We start from the raw sequence: 17,500 nt of genomic DNA, 5'->3' as shown, positions 1-17,500 counted from the left end.
TGTGATTAAAATATCTCATTGATTGTAACAGAGACTGTTACTAGACCTATGACGAGTTGAGTTGTTGCTCGTTTCAAAGGTTATGTGACCACTGCTTCTACGGTGGCAAGTTTCCATATATTAGCCCACTATACCTAAATAAATAGAATAGAATAGAATAGAATAGAATAGAAGTCTGAGGCCATGGTCCTCAGCCGGAAAAGGGTGGATTGCCCACTCCAGGTCAGGGGGGAGGTCCTTCCTCAGGTGGAGGAGTTTAAGTATCTCGGGATCTTGTTCACGTGTGAGGGTAGGATGGAGCGGGAGATTGACAGGCGGATTGGGGCGGCGTCAGCAGTGATGCAGGCGCTTAACCGGTCCGTTGTGGTGAAGAGGGAGCTTAGCCAGAAAGCGAAGCTCTCAATTTACCGCTCGATCTACGTTCCAACCCTCACCTATGGTCACGAGCTCTGGGTAGTGACCGAAAGAATGAGATCGCGAGTACAAGCGGCCGAAATGAGTTTCCTCCGCAGGGTGGCTGGGCTCAGCCTTAGGGATAGGGTGAGGAGCTCGGACATCCGGGAGGGACTCGGAGTAGAGCCGCTGCTCCTCCACATCGAGAGGAACCAGTTGAGGTGGTTCGGGCATCTGGTAAGGATGCCTTCTGGACGCCTCCCTTGGGAGGTGTTTCGGGCATGTCCAACCGGGAGGAGACCTCGGGGCCGCCCCAGAACACGCTGGAGGAACTACATCACCCGGCTGGCCTGGGAACGCCTCGGGGTTCCCGCGGAAGAGCTGACGGAAGTGGCGGGGGACAGGACTGTCTGGGCTTCTTTGCTGAGGCTGCTGCCCCCGCGACCCGGACCCGGATAAGCGGAGGACAACGAGTATGAGTACGAGTAGAATAGAATAGAATAGAATAGAATAGAAACTTTATTGTCTGAAACCAAAAGGCTACAGAAATTTGTCTTCGACAAGGCTCAACACCAGCTTTACACACACACAAAGGATGTATTGCTGCCTTTTCATCTTTTCTAGTTAACAGTTGGCAGCTATATACTCAGAAAAACTAATTAAATTCACTGTGCCCCTCAAAGGCTGCCAACCAGCAACTTTTAGGTGGAGTGTTTTCTTGCATGTTACTTAATGCATGAGTTGACAGTATGAATCAATCAAAGTCCCCTTAATTGTCAATGTGGCCTGTTCTTTTTTCTTCTGAAAATGACCTGCAACCAGTTCCATGCACAATCACTAAGGTGCAGAGGAAATACAGCGAGAGCTGGATGGAGCAGTGAGATGGTTATTACCATCGGTAACCCTGCCTACATATAAAGCCCAGTTCAGATAAGCACATACAGCAAGCAGCAGCGGCGACCCACCGTTCTTCATCAACACACCATTAGGATGGAAAGAGAGGGCTCGGCAGGGACGTAGCACCTGCAAACACACCATGTGGTCATTTTGACTTTTGACCAGCAGACCTCACTATAAGCCAATTGGCTGTTTAAACAGGTGATTTGCTTTATGTTCTAAAACCACCTGTCGGCGATTTGACCAGCTGAGTTGCAGGTGCCACCATCAGCCGGCTTGGGCCAAGCTCAGACTGGCCAGTTCAACCTGCTGCAACTTTTCTCTGCTAAGCTCTAAAATGGTTTCTCCTCGCAATGCTTTGGTCTGAATTGTCATTGGTGGAAAGCAAAATGGATCTAAACTTTATGTACGTATCTGTATGAGTTACAGTTGTAAGGGTACTAAACACAAAGTTTTTGGTGTAAACACAGCTTTAATTGCCTACATGAGCTGTGTATCACAGTCACTGCTACTGCTGAATGTGTTGGTGAGCGTGCAAAACTACAATCACTACCTTCCAGTTGTTTTTAGAACACCTGCATGCACCTGTCCCCTTAACCTCAGCAGTATCTTTACCTCATGTCTGTCTCTCCTTCAAGTGTTAAGGAAGTCCCACGCCTCAAAGTAAAAACAGTTTTACAGCAACATGTATATGCATATGATCAAGACATCTTGAGATGAGATGAGATGAGACGAGACGAGACGAGACGAGAATTCATCCCACACCGGGGAAGTTCACGCGTTACAGCAGCTCAAGAGCCAGAGGCAAGTTACATAGAACAACAAAAGTGATTGAGTGCTTAAAAAAGGATAAAAACATAACAAAAATATAAATCCAGAAATGTAACAAACTGTTACCAAGCGTTGTTGCCCAGAAGCATAAGCCCTCCAACATGGCCGTCAGAGGGTATGTTACACCTCCTAAAAGCCCTGTGCACCTCACAGCTGATCTGCCAGAACTGTCTCTTGTCTTTCAGCGGCCGAGGTGTTTCCTCGTCAGCCCAAGCTGTCCTGGTGGTAATCTGGTCAACATAAGCAATTCCCAGTGGCTCCAAGTGTGTCACGATAATTGTACACGCTCTGGTGACAAGAGGGCTCGAAATAACATGCCACAGCTTTACCACATTCATGTGTGCGTCTGTGTGTGTGTGAAAGAAGTGTGAGGCGCCAGTGTGTACCGCAATGCCAAGGTCTCTGCTTTCTCTGGTTACCCATCAGCTGCCATCTCTTTAGCACCTCACCATGGTTGTGCGGGACATATGCATGTATATTCACGCACTTCATAGACACACACTAACGCAAACACAAAGAAACAGAGAGACAAAGAGAGATGCCAAGGAAGGAGACACAGAAAGAGAGAGCAGTGTGTGTGCTTCTAATCTTACAGTGTATAGAAAGATATCTGTGGCATGCTGTTAGTGAGTTATCAGTGATATGTGTAACACCGTGATGCTACTGTAGATGTGGAGTGTATTTGGCAGTTTAGAGAGAAAATGATATTTATTCTGCCTAACCCAGAACATTTAGTAATAATATGAACTTCTTTACATGTGTTTCCATATTCTGGTTGCTTTGCTGCCGTATCTGCTGGTTCATGTTTACAGTAGCAAATGGCATTCAGACTTGAACACACTGTTCCCTACTGAAAGTGAGGTGTTTCAAAGCAAACACTCAACTCTTTCTAGGTTTTAAAGGGGATGTCCTTTCTTGAGTAAATAAATGAGCATTCTAATCCTTTCTCCTGAGCTGATTCATGACAGTTTAACTAAACAAATAAATGAAATTGAGCAAGGTCACTCTGTTTTTTGTCTTTTCTTTAGACAGATGCCAGATGAAACCTTTGTTTTTGCCACATCTGTGGTGAGAGAAATGATTCACAACCACTATGGTTACTTTTTCTTAAGTCAGTGTTTAGGGTTTTTTTATACTCTTTAAAGGGTCTGATTGTCAACATGGAGGTGGCTGAGTGGGCGACTAACAAAGGTGCTAACTTAATAAACAGTGCTAACAGTGGTAACAGTGCTGACACAGCTACTATTGTTAACATTGGGGCAAACCAGACAGTGGGTGGTATGCATTGGCGACACTGCAATTGGTCAGAATGCGTTATCAGAAACAAGGGCACATCTGACTGAGTAATTTGGCAGAAAGCTCAATTTTGGTGTCAGCTAGGGCACACTGAGGTTATTTCCTAGACTGTGCTAGTGGGGTGTCTTGGAACCTCAGTGTGGCATTGTCAGTCCAACTCTTGGTGCCAAGAATGAGTGGGTCCATAATATTTTGGTCACTTTATTTGGTGACATTACCATATAAACTTATCCGAAATCACACTAATCTTTTTGTTTGCCTTGCTTTATCAATTTCATTCTGCATTTTTCACACTGACAAAATGATGTTTTATTCCAATCATAGCATTATTGCCAGTGGGGCAGAATAAAGATTAATGAATGTTACCAACTTTGTAATAATCACATACTGTTTAATATACTGAAAACTTTTCCTTCACTCACTGGTGAGTCTTCACAGCCATCTGAGGCAGCGTGTATCTGTTCTGCAGCCTTTAACTGGAGTGATGTTGTCACTGTCAAGCCACAATTACACACAGCAGATCCACTGGTTCCATTTTATGTAACCAGCCCCAGACTGTTGGAAAATAACCACAGAAATCTCTGTACTTATGTGCACGTTATTTATGTGATTATAATTCATTATTCTACAGTTTCTACTGGAATGTACTGTAAATCATCTGGAGCGTTGGAGAATGAAAACAGTGAATAAAACTCCATGAATAACTCCCTCAGGACTGTTGATTCCTGCCATCCACGTGTCATCTATTTAACGAGTCTGGCCAAAATGTGGCCTGGGACTCCACATTTGTAAATACAATACAAAAGATGTGTGGCTGTGATGGGCAACATGATGTGAGATAAAGATTGTTGGGGTTAAAGTTGACAGGGGTGTTCCCAGATACCAAAGAGTGTCATTTTAAAAATCCTAATTTATTCGTGGATCATTACCAGGATCAAGTTTACATTGCAACGCAAATATTGAGCAGCAGAAATGGCACTTCCAGATTGTCAACACGTGTGTTGCATGTAAAACAGTCAGATCTAACTGATTGAAACATGGAAAATTTCACAGCACAAATTCAACATGAAAAAAATGGAATGCACTCATAATTCTGCTTTCATTTTATTTATGGCACTTTGGTGGTAAACCCTTTGAACCTGCAGATGGTTATTGTATGGATCATTGTGATGACAAATAAAATTGCGCGCTATAATGCACGGAAGATGCTTTAAAATGTTCACAAAAGTGAATTTAACTAAATAGAATCACTGCCTGCTCTAATGGGCTGCTGGATTCATATCTGAAACTTTGCATGTCCCATTGACAAGCATCCTCTGAGGAAAACTCTCAGAGCCCTGTAAGAGTTTACAACTCTACTCTGAACTGTACACAGTTTTGAGCTAAATGCTAACGACAACAAGTTAATATGCTCACAATGACAATATAATAGATCAATGGAGGAAGTCAGGTGACATTATGATGGAGCAACAAAGTCTACAGAGGGAGGAAGTCAAGATGGATGGCTCAACAAAACATCTCTTTAACCATGACCATGATCGTTCCCTAACCTTAACAAAGTACTAACCTTAACCCACACCATATTGTTGGTCTAATCTAAAGTATCCATTTAAGCCCAAACCATGATCTTTTCCAGCACCATAACACAAACATGTGAGCCACCCTGCTGGAGTTGGGCTTGGGTGAAAAGATTCAAAGTGGTTTGACATTAAGCCAAACACTGGACTGGACCGGTATACCGAATTTTACCAGGTGTCCCACTTGACTCAGCAGCCACTACTGAGTGGAATATAATGACACTTTGTCCAATCAGAAAATGAGTGTCTGACTATCGCACACCATCACAGAACACTGGAGCTCTCTGTCCACACTGAGCCCATTGAATATCCACTTCTGTTACATCATGTGCACAAACCACAGAACTATCAGCTGTGCGCTCCAGATCAGACTGGTGATGTAACCACTTGTAAGACGGCTGAGTAGCCTACTTGCCATCTTCTTACATTTGTAAAGTTAAATTTTAAAACAGAAAATGCAAATTTTATATTGTGATTACAGGAAATTACATACAATATAGCCAACAGCAAGTAACAATTAGCCTAGCTTGTTTTTAGCAATGATCTATTATCGGGAGCGTACCTATGTTCCCCGGGTTCTATGTTCCCCGGGTCCTATGTTCCCCGCTTTGTATGGGACCCCAAAAGGGTCCTATGTTCCCCGCTTTGTATGGGACCGGGGAACATAGAACCCTTTTTAATAATAAGGACCCGGGGAACATAGGCCCTTTTTTTTAAAAAAGGGTCCTAACCCCCTAACCCTAACCCTTGCCCTAACCCTAACCCTAGCCCCTTTTTCTCAAAAGGGTTCTATGTTCCCCGTTCCCATACAAAGCGGGGAACATATTTCCTTTTGGGGAAAGCAGGGAACATAGGACCCTTTTTTTTTTAAAGGGTTCTATAGAACATAGAACCCGGGGAACATAGAACCCGGGGAATATAGGGATGACCCCCTATTATCTCACTAGAAAGTTTTAGCTCCGTGGTAATCTGCCTCCTGGCAGCTGCACCTTATTTAGGTTTTTGTGGTGAAATAAGAAGATACTGTGTAGATTATTCCTCATTTTAACTTCACAAATTTAACAGAGCAGTTCAGAAGACTGGACACAGATTATGGAGTTAACTGTACTGAGTAAATTTTAAACTGTTGGAGCTTACTAACATTGCGAACTATAAAGTGTCACAACAGCTGTCACATCTATTACAGTATCTGGGTTGCTGGTCATCACTACAGAACCGAATCTCTTACATTTAGCCAACACCTCTATTATAAAACTCCTTAAATGTATGAAGTAGCAGAGAGGGTTAAAACAAGTGAAGTTCTCCTGTAGACTGAAGTGAAGCCCTCGGTGAGTCCTCTTGCTTTCATTCATTTAATTTCTCACTAGCCAGTACATTCCTAGATTATTTGATTTCAAAACCCACATGCTCATGCACACACACACACACACACACACACACACAACTTTCCTGCTTCTTCTCTAACACTGTGTTCAGCTGTGTGTGAGTTGGAGCATGCATGGTGCACTGTTAGGTGTCTACCATTCTGCTGCGGTCAGTGTTGTAATTACTGAGTATGTGCCACCGTTGGGGAAGATGCCAGTTTACATGCTGAATAAATTTTTAAAAAATCATACACACAGAAACACACACACACACACACACACACACAGCAGCCCTGGAGCAGCGTGCAGGTGCAGCAGAACCAGTTGGAGCTGGGCAGGAGGAGGAAGAGGAGGACAAGGAGGAGGAGGAGGAGGAGGAGGGTGATGACGGATAAATTAATGAAAAGTAGCATTCAAATCCCTATTCGGCAGTAGGACACTAAACATGACTCAGCAACCACAGAGATTTGGCAAAGTGATCGCATCCTGGCTCACGGGCTAAAGGTGACAGGCACAGGCAGAGCTACAGGTGAGGTAAACAAACAGGCTGCGGTTTGGTGTGACGTACAAACAGCTGAGAGGTGTTATGAAATGTTTCATCTAAGAAACAATAACAATCTGCCATATATCTCCAACACAGGCTGCAACTAGCAATTATGTTCATTATGGATTCATCTTCAAAGTGTTTTCTGAATATCAAATTGATGATCTGATGAATGAAAATCAGAAAATAGAGAAAATGCCTGTCATAGTTTCTTAGAGCCAAGAAACATTGTTTATTTTATCAACAGTCCAAAACCCTGAAGGCAGTCAGTTTAAAGAGGAGGGAAAAAATTCATACTTGAGAAGCTAGAGCTGGTTGATTTTTGGCAGGATTAATTGAAGGTAACAATTTTAAGCAAAGATTTCTGAAGACTGCAACTGTTGAATACACCTCTAAGACTGTTTTATGTACATTCACAATCTTTCAAGCACTTGCTGGTTTTAATATAAAACCAAGTATCTGTTAATTTTGCTTACAAAATGAAATCTACTTTATCCTAAAGTTATCACTGACCCAAGTTGCAGGACAAACCAACGACCCAACAAAACAACCAGACTGAACTGTTATACCTCACATAAAGGGGCACTTCACCACTTTCACACATGAGGATTAGTTTGCTGGTCATTAGGAGAGCTACTCAGCCTGAGAAAACAGCTGTATGATTTCTTCCATGGCTCTGGAGGGGCTTTGTCAAGTCTGAGAGAATAATCCCTAATGATGTCACAGTGATGTCATCATCTCTGCTTGGGTTTGGAGACCACAACTTTACAACAGAAGGCATTTATTTCTAAATCTGTATTTTGAGAGTTGTCCAACTGCGTGAAAGTTCAATATCACTGGAGATCAGCCCAAACCTTGTTTCATTTGTTCCATTTCCGCATGTTACCTTCTAGTTGCTGTTGCTGCTTATAGTAAATTATAGTCAAAAGTCCTGGTCCTGATTGGATCACATGGCCTACTCTGCATTTCTCAAAGTCAGGAACCCACATCCACATTTCTGAGGTCAATTGTCCGAACAGCACCACATCCACAACAGACATCAGATATCATCCACCACCAAATCTGTTGTCGTAGCAACAGTTCGATGTGTCTACAGTGAAAAATGTCAATAACTCTGATGCTAACTCATCAGTAAAATGATACAGATTTGTAAGTTTTTAATATTATTTGTAGTATTTTTCTTCACAAACAATCATGAAACCAGATGAATTTTACTTTGATGGTCTGAAACTTTCAGCAACATGAGTTAAGACACAACTTTTCACCCAACTATGTAATAATATATTTTGTATTTATAATAATATTCTTGCACATTAATAAGCACATATGATAGAAATCTGGACTAGTGTAATAAACAATTCTCCACTGTGACTACGTTTACATGCACAAAATATTTTTGTGTTTGCCCTCATTTCGAAAAAGACAATATCTACCTGTTTACTGGCTAAGCTGTTTACATGGCATGAAAATCAATATTCTAGTAATATTCTCGTTTTCATGCAGCCATGCATACTCTGATTGACGTACCCTACCATGTCATTTATCACGTTAAAATGTGAAAAAAGTGGAACATTCTTTTCCACCAGTGGCGGACTTGTTCGACTGTGGAACCACAGCCTCCCTCTTTCATTCCTTCAACCATCTTCTTGAAAAGCTCGATGTCATGATATTTGCGTATATCTAAAAACCTGCTAATATCCATGTCTTTTACTGTTCTTAAAGTAGGTGTGTTTCTCCTTCTGATGTGAGCTTTTTTTGGGGCATGTATCTCTTCACCAGCCTTCAGACTGTTGGGTCGCACAACATATCCATGACAAGACACAAAGCTGACTGTAAACGGGCAAAAGTTCACAAACTGCGGTAAAAACCCCAATTGATATGCATACTCCAAATGCACTGTAGACATGTCCACAGAATGCTCCTAAAACCCAAATAATATTGACATAGCTCACATCTTAAAGGTCTAGTTTGTATGATATAGTGCCATCTAGTGGTGAGGTTGCAGATTGCAACCAACTGTAACTTCTCCTGTGCTCCAAGTGTGTCAAGGAATTACAGCTGCCAAGGCAAAAATGTGAATGGCCTGATCTGGAGTGAGTTTTTGGTTCGTCCGTTCTGGGCTACTGAAGAAACAACACGGTGTACTCTGTGGAGGAAGTATATATGTATGTATGTAGATATTAACGGCTCATTCTGAGGTATTGCAAATCACAATGATTCTTATTTTTTGGTGATTTTAAACTAATGAAAACATAGCTATGAATATTATATTCCATTTCTGCCAATATATCCCCCTTAATCCAATACACTGGGCCTTTAATCAGAAAAAGCTTTATTCTGAATAAGGCCTAATTTGAAATATCAGAGTATGCCGTTTACATGATCAAAGCTGTAATAGTGTGCAACATTCTGAGCTGTCACCCTGACTGTGACATCAGTAACATGACCAGCTGATCCAACAACTGTGCAGCTATGGTGAATGGTTGACAGTACAAATGACATGAGAGAGATGACGGCAAACAAACAGCAGAGATACAGAGGGATGTTCATTTGACTAACTGTAACGAACAGTCTGGTAAACTGCTCTCTATATACAGCAGGCTTGTTGCATGCTCTACAGCCCGATAATCTCTCTCCTAATTGCTCCCCATCCTTTGACCCTGCATATACCTGCTGCTGTGTGGAGGTTAAGCCGAAGCTTGTGAGTTAGTTGAGGTGTTGAGGACTGAGATACAGTCCAACCAGCCCCACACACATTTTCCTCAACAGTGTGAGCAGACTGGCAGCTCGGTAGCCTGCCTGTACATGCCTGCTCTGTGCTGCTGTCACCACGCCTTCAGCCCCAAACAGCACAATTACCTTGCACTCAGTGACAGAGTTCATGGTAGATGGTGCTGCTTCTGATGAATCAGTCAGGGATATCAGTTAGGCCGTCCGCAGCGCAGACTGATGTAAACACACATGGCTCTTGTGATCTTTTTTATAAATCTTGCAAAGGTGTTAATGCAAAGAAATGAAGTGAAATAAAAAGACAAATACGAAAGTCAATGAACAGAAACTATCTGGCTCAGCAGCCACATTTAAGCCCTATAGGAGGATGATAAGAGTAAGGAACTGTGTCGAATAATAATAATGTCAGATGTAATTCTTACCACCTGAGCCTTGATTCTACGGAGAGAACAGGAAGGTCCTCTCTAAATGATGAACGCTGCTTGTAAATTTGCAGAAGCTACGAGGAATGAATGGCAGCAGAAAATGGAGCGGAGCCTGCGGAGGAATGCAGAAACCCACCTAACCACCTCCCACAGGCTGCCGGGAGAGCAGGCACACACATGTGACCCAACCGACCGGCCTCAGGAAGAGGTGGCATTGCGCACTGCAACTACAGAGTCACACTGTGTGTTAGAGCCCCTGCAGTGTGACTGCTTTACAGCCCCCACATCAAATACATGAATGAACCATAAAATATCCCTACATGGGCCAGCATGAGTAATGACCTTGTTGCACTTTTCAGATTCCCTTATCTCCTGAGATATCCCTATATTTCTACTATTACATTCACACACTCAGTGTCTGCCTGCAGGATTCAATGGTAAACTAACATTGGTCTCACTGTACTTTATTTATTGAGGTATTTTAAGTATTTTAGTATCTCTGTAATATCCATGTGGTGTTCAGGCTCAAATTATTTGCTGGGATATTTATGTCTTTTGATTTTATAATTGAATACTCTTTTTTTTTGTATTGTTTATTCAGCTGAGACGGTCCCACAGCTGTTTAATATTAACAGTATCAGCATCTGTCTTTCTCTTGACATACAATAGGCTGTTAGTAATGACAAAATACAAACTTGGGACTATGAAAAAAAGTGTTTTTAAGAACATAGGCTTATGTTTATGTGCCTCTTTTTTTGTCACATTATTTCACCAATGAGAAAAAGACTGCAGGTCAGAGGTTTAATTGGTCTCACAGTTCCTTAAAGCGTTTCCAAAGTCAACAATTGTTCAGTTTCACAATTTGCTCTCACCATTTACAAGGAAATTAGCACATTAAGTTTTACAGGCTGCACTTTTAAAAAACTGAACTGTTTCTACAAGGTCCTGACAGCATCATTTCCAAAAATCTTCTGATACTGAGCAAATTAGCTGAGGCAAGGGAGTAGAGGTCGTTTCAACATTGGGGGTACGCATATGAAAGGGAGGTTTGGGGGTCCTCGACTGGGGAATTTCGAGCATTAAACACTTCTTGTTTCTGTACTAATTTGTGCCTTGCATGCATCAATTTGTGGTAGAAATATCTTTTATTTTATCAAAATAAAAGTCCTCAGCTACTGTCATGTTTTTATTGGAGAGGGGGCTCATGCTCTGGATATTGAGGGGGACTTGTCTCCTATGTGTCCCCTATGAAATCTATGCCTGTGGTTGAGGGTTATCAGGGCAAACAGATGGATGCAGAGGATACCATTAAAAATCCCATCTGACACCAACTTTATAAACTTTTTTACTTCCAGGCTGCACATGCACATTACTGTCACGTTTCTACCTGCCCTTAAATCCTTTAGTTTCACACATAAAACATATTTTTCACATGTAAAAAATGTTTCAATTAAGAATATGAAATTTCACCTATATGGAAAAGCTGCACCTTTCCAAGAAGAACATGTGCTTTTTCACTTGTGGGTGAGGTTTTTTTTTTTTTGTAAAGGTCTTTGCGGGGGGATGTAGCGGTGTTGGTAAGTTATTAAGTCTGGGCCAGAGTGAGAGAGAGAGCGTGCGCGTGTGTGTCTGATGGTTAACAATTAACCTGAGCGGCCACTGAGCCGGAGGGAAAGAGGACAGAAGAAGAGTGAACATGTGAAGATGAGGAGGAACAGAAGGAGGGCAGGTGAATGATAACAGCGGAGGTGATGAAGAGTGAGAGATGTGGTCCGCTTTCTAAGATCAAGAGTAGAAACGAGGAGTCCAACTTACAGCCAGTTACTCGCGTTGGCCGAGAGGAGCGCGCAGCAGAGCATCAGGACGCACCGCAAAACATATTCCTCGGTCATCTCGAGAGGGAGGTTCGGGGAGGTCGGTGAGAGCTGAAATAATCCCGAGGTGGACAGGGGGTAGGCGGTGAAAAAGAGGCAGCGGCAGGGTCCGTGGAGGGCTGTTAATCCATCGTCCCGCATCCAGTGGATCACCCACCGGGGAAGCGCGCAGCTTCACGGTCCGTCCGCCCGGTTCTCCCGTCCCTCCCTCTGCCACTCCGCGCTCAGAAGGGACGGGGAGAGGGGGAAGAGAAGGATGCTAAAAATACGATCAAAACTCTGGGGCCGCTCGAGCTGAATCGGACCCTTCTTCTTAATCAACTTGTTTGCTTTCACTCTCAGCTGCGCGTCAACGCCAGCCGGGACAGCGCGTGGATAAGCAGTCAATAAAAGCCCAAAAATATGAAGGAGCTCTTAGACAGTTCTTCTTCCTCTCTGGAAGCTGATCACCCGGTGCCGGGTCCTGCTCTCAGACACGCGGGGTTCTCGTGTCAGCGCGCCACGGGCTCTCCAACTCTCCCCGGACACATGCACACACTCTGAGCGTAAATACGCACGGCCCCTGTTCACACACCACCGTCTCTCGGTGCGTCTGGCAGAGGAGAGTGTGTGTGCTGACTTTAGTGAAGGGGCGGTGCGAGGATATAGAGGTATGGCAGCGAGATGGGAGTTTTTTTGGGGATGAAGGAGGCGGGTTTAGTGCGCTGCTAAGGTACTGTGTGGGTGTGTGTGGGTGTGTGTGTGTGTGTGTGTGTGTGTGTGTGTGTGTGTGTGTGTACGGGGACAATGTGTGTGTTTTAGAGGTCTCCTGGGAGGATGCAATAGCACAGCCATTCACTAATGCCCTCCCCAGCCACCCCCACTCCTCTCCAACACATACATAAACACGCTCTCTTCCACTCACACACACACACACACACACACACACACACACACACACACACACTCCTCAAACCGCACACACTTCTTGGCAGCACCTCACTCTCCCTGTCACACACTCAACCAAATATTCTGCGGTCAACGGGCTATTTAAAGCTTGGCTGCAAAATGTCTGCATTTGAAACCAGCAAATCCCCAATAATATGACAAATGTCAGCTATACACTATTGATTGATGAAAACGTTGTAGGAGGATAATAAGGTGAGGCAGCCTCACTGGCCTCATGGAGGCTAATACAACCAAGCACTTTATATGACTCACCTGATCCTGGCGGAGAAGAAGAAGAGCGAGGTGGAGGACTGAAAACTGATATTTTATTTACATAACAAAAAAATACACGAGAAAAATACACATGCACTTTATTTATTGTACAGGAATCCACACTGCCTCTCATCCATCACTGCAAATGACTTTTTCTAACCCACAGGACTTTATTTTTAACACCAGTGAGAATCCCAAAGTTTCCAAATATACCAAATATGTCAGACTGAATTATGGGTAAAGGTGTATAAAAAGAACAAACATGTACTTCTATTGAACATGTTGCAGCCATGAGAAACAGGGCACTCAGTAAAAGCATCATTATGAAATGATAAAACACAATGAAGATGAGCTGTTATGTGCTTTTATACCTTTAAGGGTATATTTGAAGAACAAGACAGAGTCTGAGAAGTTCATTTAAGACAACAGACCTTTATTCAAGCCGCAGGACATTTAGTGCCCAAGATGCTCAACATTCAGAGTAAAAGAAATCCTGTACTTGAGACATGTACATACATATAAATATACAGAGAGAAGACAAGAGGAGATCAATCTTTATTCATTCCAGGAGGGAAACTGAGTATTACAAAAGCACCAAAAGACCAGCTATGATTTGCCTTAGATTTGTGTATAAGTGTGTCTGTGTATATAAAACACATATATATGTACTGTACATACATATATATGTGTTTTTTTCCCTCTGCTTATATTAGTATGAATCCAATGAATATAATACATACATCTGACAAGAGGAAAGAAAATCCTTTATTGATCTCCAGAGGGGGAACATTGGTGTTGAAGCACAAAGATCAAAGACAGAGAGGAATAAACAAATAGAGAGAAAGTAAGAGATTAATAAAAATAAAAATAATTTGAATTAAAAAAAAGAATTGAAATTTAAAAACTGTAGTGTAGCACAATAAAGAATTGCTAAAGATATTTTATTATATTACACCAGCCAAGTTATATTGTATATATAATGTAATATTACATTTATTTTTTTTAATTTAACCCTTATTCAACCAGGAAGTCCCATCGAGATTGAACATTTCACAAGAGAGACCTGGCCAAGGTAGCAGCCAATAGCCAGCGTCAGTGTAAGAGTATTATATTATAATATAAAACAAAGTACCATGAAAACATGCAACAGAGAAGAATATATGGCAACTGATGATATATATCTATGTCTCAATCAATATAGAAATAATAGAATATAGTGTATAATGTAATTATATAGTATAATATAGTATAATGCAGTGGTTGTCCACCTTTTTTGTGTCAAGGACCACATTAGGTCTGATCTCCATTTGATAAGATTTCGTGACAGGTAACTCCATCTGAAAAGATATGGGTTGTTAGATCTGATTAAAACCAGAATTCTGTAGTTGTTAACTACAGTTGAGGAGATAATTGTGGAGGAAGTGAAACCTATGATCACAATAGTCACTATTAGGGCTCTTACTCACATTGTACTCTCTCTTGCACTCACTTTTACAGCAAGTTAAATAGTGAAAATGAACTATTACCCATTTCTCTGGGGACCCCCTGGAACTCCCTCACGGGCCCTGGTGGTTGAGAACTACTGGTATAATGTAATATAGATTATAAAATATTATATCATAGATAAAATGAGATATTAGGTATATACAATATTCAGTAATCGCAGTATAAGAGCTGTTTAGTGCATAGATGCACAGCAAGGAGCTATACATTATAGTAAATACATAATAAAACCTATGAAAATGTTTGCATGATTGCAAATAAATCAATAAATATGGCGCAAATTAATTACTCCCATGAGTCTGGTGGTGCTATTGGTACCAATTATGCTTTGTTCAAACCCAAATTATAGTGAATTCTATCAGAGAGGACTTACCAAACACAACAACTATGGGCTGATGTTTGGATGAAATATGTATTAAACAATGCATACAAAATCTAAATGGAATGATGCAGCCATATAAGATGACTTTTCCAACCGTAAAGCTATAGGGGAGAAATATGACAGGAACATTGGATGTGAAGTGGTTTGAGACCATCAACACGTATGTTAACATGTGACATCAGAGCTGTTTCAGCCCTGACCTGCAGATGTGGAAAGAACAAGAAATAACATACACAGGAGACTTGAGCAGCAGCCGCTCTTCACACATGGGCTGAGTCTTAAGCTTGTATGTGTGTTCATGTGTGGGTGGTGGTGGCGGTTGAGGTTGAGGTTTGGGTTGTGTGTGTGTGCGTGTGTGTGTGTGTGTGTGTCGTCTAATCTCATTTCACTTATTGGGTTTTAGGGAGCTAAGAATACACCCTGCTGGGACGAGACGCTGCAGCTGCGCCACCAGCTGTGTGCAGTGTGGCTCCTGGCTGCCAGACACGCACGCGTGCGCATACACACACACACACACACACACACACGAACACTGTAGCATTGAGTAAGACAAGTCATCTGTCTGATTTTGGATACTTAAAGATAAGATAAATGTGTATTTTTCCCTGTGGGGAGATTTTGCTGCAGCAGCCAAACTAAATGAATTCAGCGTTGGAAAAAAAGTTGAATATGAGCCCAAATACAGAGTATCAACTAAACAGCGAAAACACCAACTGACAAGGGGCTCTAAAGTTTTCTCCTCATCTGAGCGGAAAGTCTGCAGGTTCTTCAGAAAAAGCCGCAGAGCCGAAGCCTCTGGACAGCAGAGCGGAGCTGGTGTGGGAACCTGCTGACCTACATTCTGGGCTGACAGTTCCTTCCAAACTCCTGCTCCCACTGAACCCATTTCTGCTTCACAATGAGACAGATGGCACCTGCACCGAGCTCAGGGGAGTGTGTAAAGCTCACCACGCATTACGGAGTGAGACTGAGAGCTGCCGCCGCGCAGTCTGCCTCTGTGAAGGCTTCGGCATCCAGAGGTGAAACCAAATGAAGTGGACAACATCCCTGAGTGCATCCAGAGAGTTTCTCAAAGGGTCACCTGCATCAGCTCTGCTGCTGATTGGCCAACAGAGGGGGGAAGTGAGCAAAGGAGCCTGTTGATGATCAGCAGGATATCAACAATTCACTGAATGCTCTTACATGACTGAAATGTAACTTGCCTCGTTATCACACCACCATCTTATACAGCTATGGTTGACAAATCCTTGATTATGAGTGAGAAATGTAGGAAAATGTGAGACTGGTAATATTGTTGTAAGACATCTACATTCAAGCTTTCCCTAGAGAAGAAATAAAAAAAGAAAAGTACTCGATTAAAGAAAATCCTACAATAAATTGAGTTGCAACAGACACATATGAGAGCTGCAATGTCGAAACCAAACTAAATGGCTTGTTAATGGATACAACATGTGCACAACATGAATCAGCAGCAGCCAAACCAAAGTGAAATGAAGTGCAACGGAGAGAGTGTGCCCACTGTGTAAAGCGTTTTCAAATAATACGGTTGCTTGTATGGCAGTTCAACTAACAGTTGATTAGTGGAAGAAGTATTCACATCCTTTCAGTAAAAGTAGCTATGCCACACAATCAAAAGTCCTGCATGCAAGTAAAATGTGTTCATGCTGTGGAATCAGTTGCATTATTTTATTATTATATGTCATATAAAGATGTCACTTCTTGCATTTAAATGTTGTGCGGCTAATTTAAACTGTCTCATAAACCTTAAATAAAGAAGGCAACTTTGATCCATTAGCAATCCTCAGTATTCTGTAAAATGATCATGTTTTGTATTTCAAATCTTAATCTGTAAAGTAAGGTAGGATAAAGTGCACCTGTCAAGTAAGTGCAGTGTAGTAAAAAGTGTTTTCCCCCCTTAATGTTCCATTTTGTAGGATTTAGTGGGATATCTATTGGCAGAAATGGAATATAATTTTTACAACCACGTTTTCATCAGTGTACAATCACCTGAGAGAAAGTTTTATTGTGTTTTTGTTATCTAAAGCCCCGTTTTCACCAAGCAGTCTGGTATGGTCCAGCTCAGTTTGGTACCCATTTTTTTCCCGTTTCCACTGTGAAAAGTTGTGGATGGTACCAATGGAACCGTTCTTTACCGTCCGCTCTGTTGGGGTACCTAGCACACAGATCCGGTACCAAAAGGTGGAGCTGTGAACACTGCTCTCTGTTGATTGGTCAATAGCAGATGGTCACTCTGCTCAGGGCTGAGTTGTGGCTGGTTTTGAGGCTCATGTAACCACTGGTCACGCCGTGGAGAGTTTTACATGTATTAGTAAATTATAACTATAAAATATAGGATGTTTTGCTGCCTCGCAGCAGCTGTAGTCTGGGAAAAAATAACTTAGTTCAATGGGCTGACTGCCCGTGACTTTTAAGGTGGAATGTTTACTTGTAATGTTACTCAATGCATGAGTTGACAACGTAAAT

The 17,500-nt window shown here is 42.1% G+C and overlaps 1 protein-coding gene across 1 annotated transcript in view; it reads right to left on the bottom strand.

Moving 5' to 3' along the window:
* Positions 1 to 12,542, bottom strand: part of wnt4 (wingless-type MMTV integration site family, member 4) — a 31,949-nt gene extending 19,407 nt beyond the window's left edge. The window contains exon 1 of the mRNA XM_033625751.2: positions 11,873 to 12,542. Coding sequence (XP_033481642.1) covers positions 11,873 to 12,072 — 200 coding nt within the window. The 5' untranslated portion in view covers positions 12,073 to 12,542. The remainder of the gene's footprint in view (positions 1 to 11,872) is intronic.
* Between the last annotated feature and the right edge of the window lie 4,958 nt (positions 12,543 to 17,500).

The sequence above is a fragment of the Epinephelus lanceolatus genome, chromosome 1, assembly GCF_041903045.1.
Source record: "Epinephelus lanceolatus isolate andai-2023 chromosome 1, ASM4190304v1, whole genome shotgun sequence".
NCBI lineage: Eukaryota > Metazoa > Chordata > Actinopteri > Perciformes > Serranidae > Epinephelus > Epinephelus lanceolatus.
The sequence above is the reverse complement of the archived record's forward strand: the minus strand, read 5'-3'. Positions and strand labels throughout refer to the sequence as shown.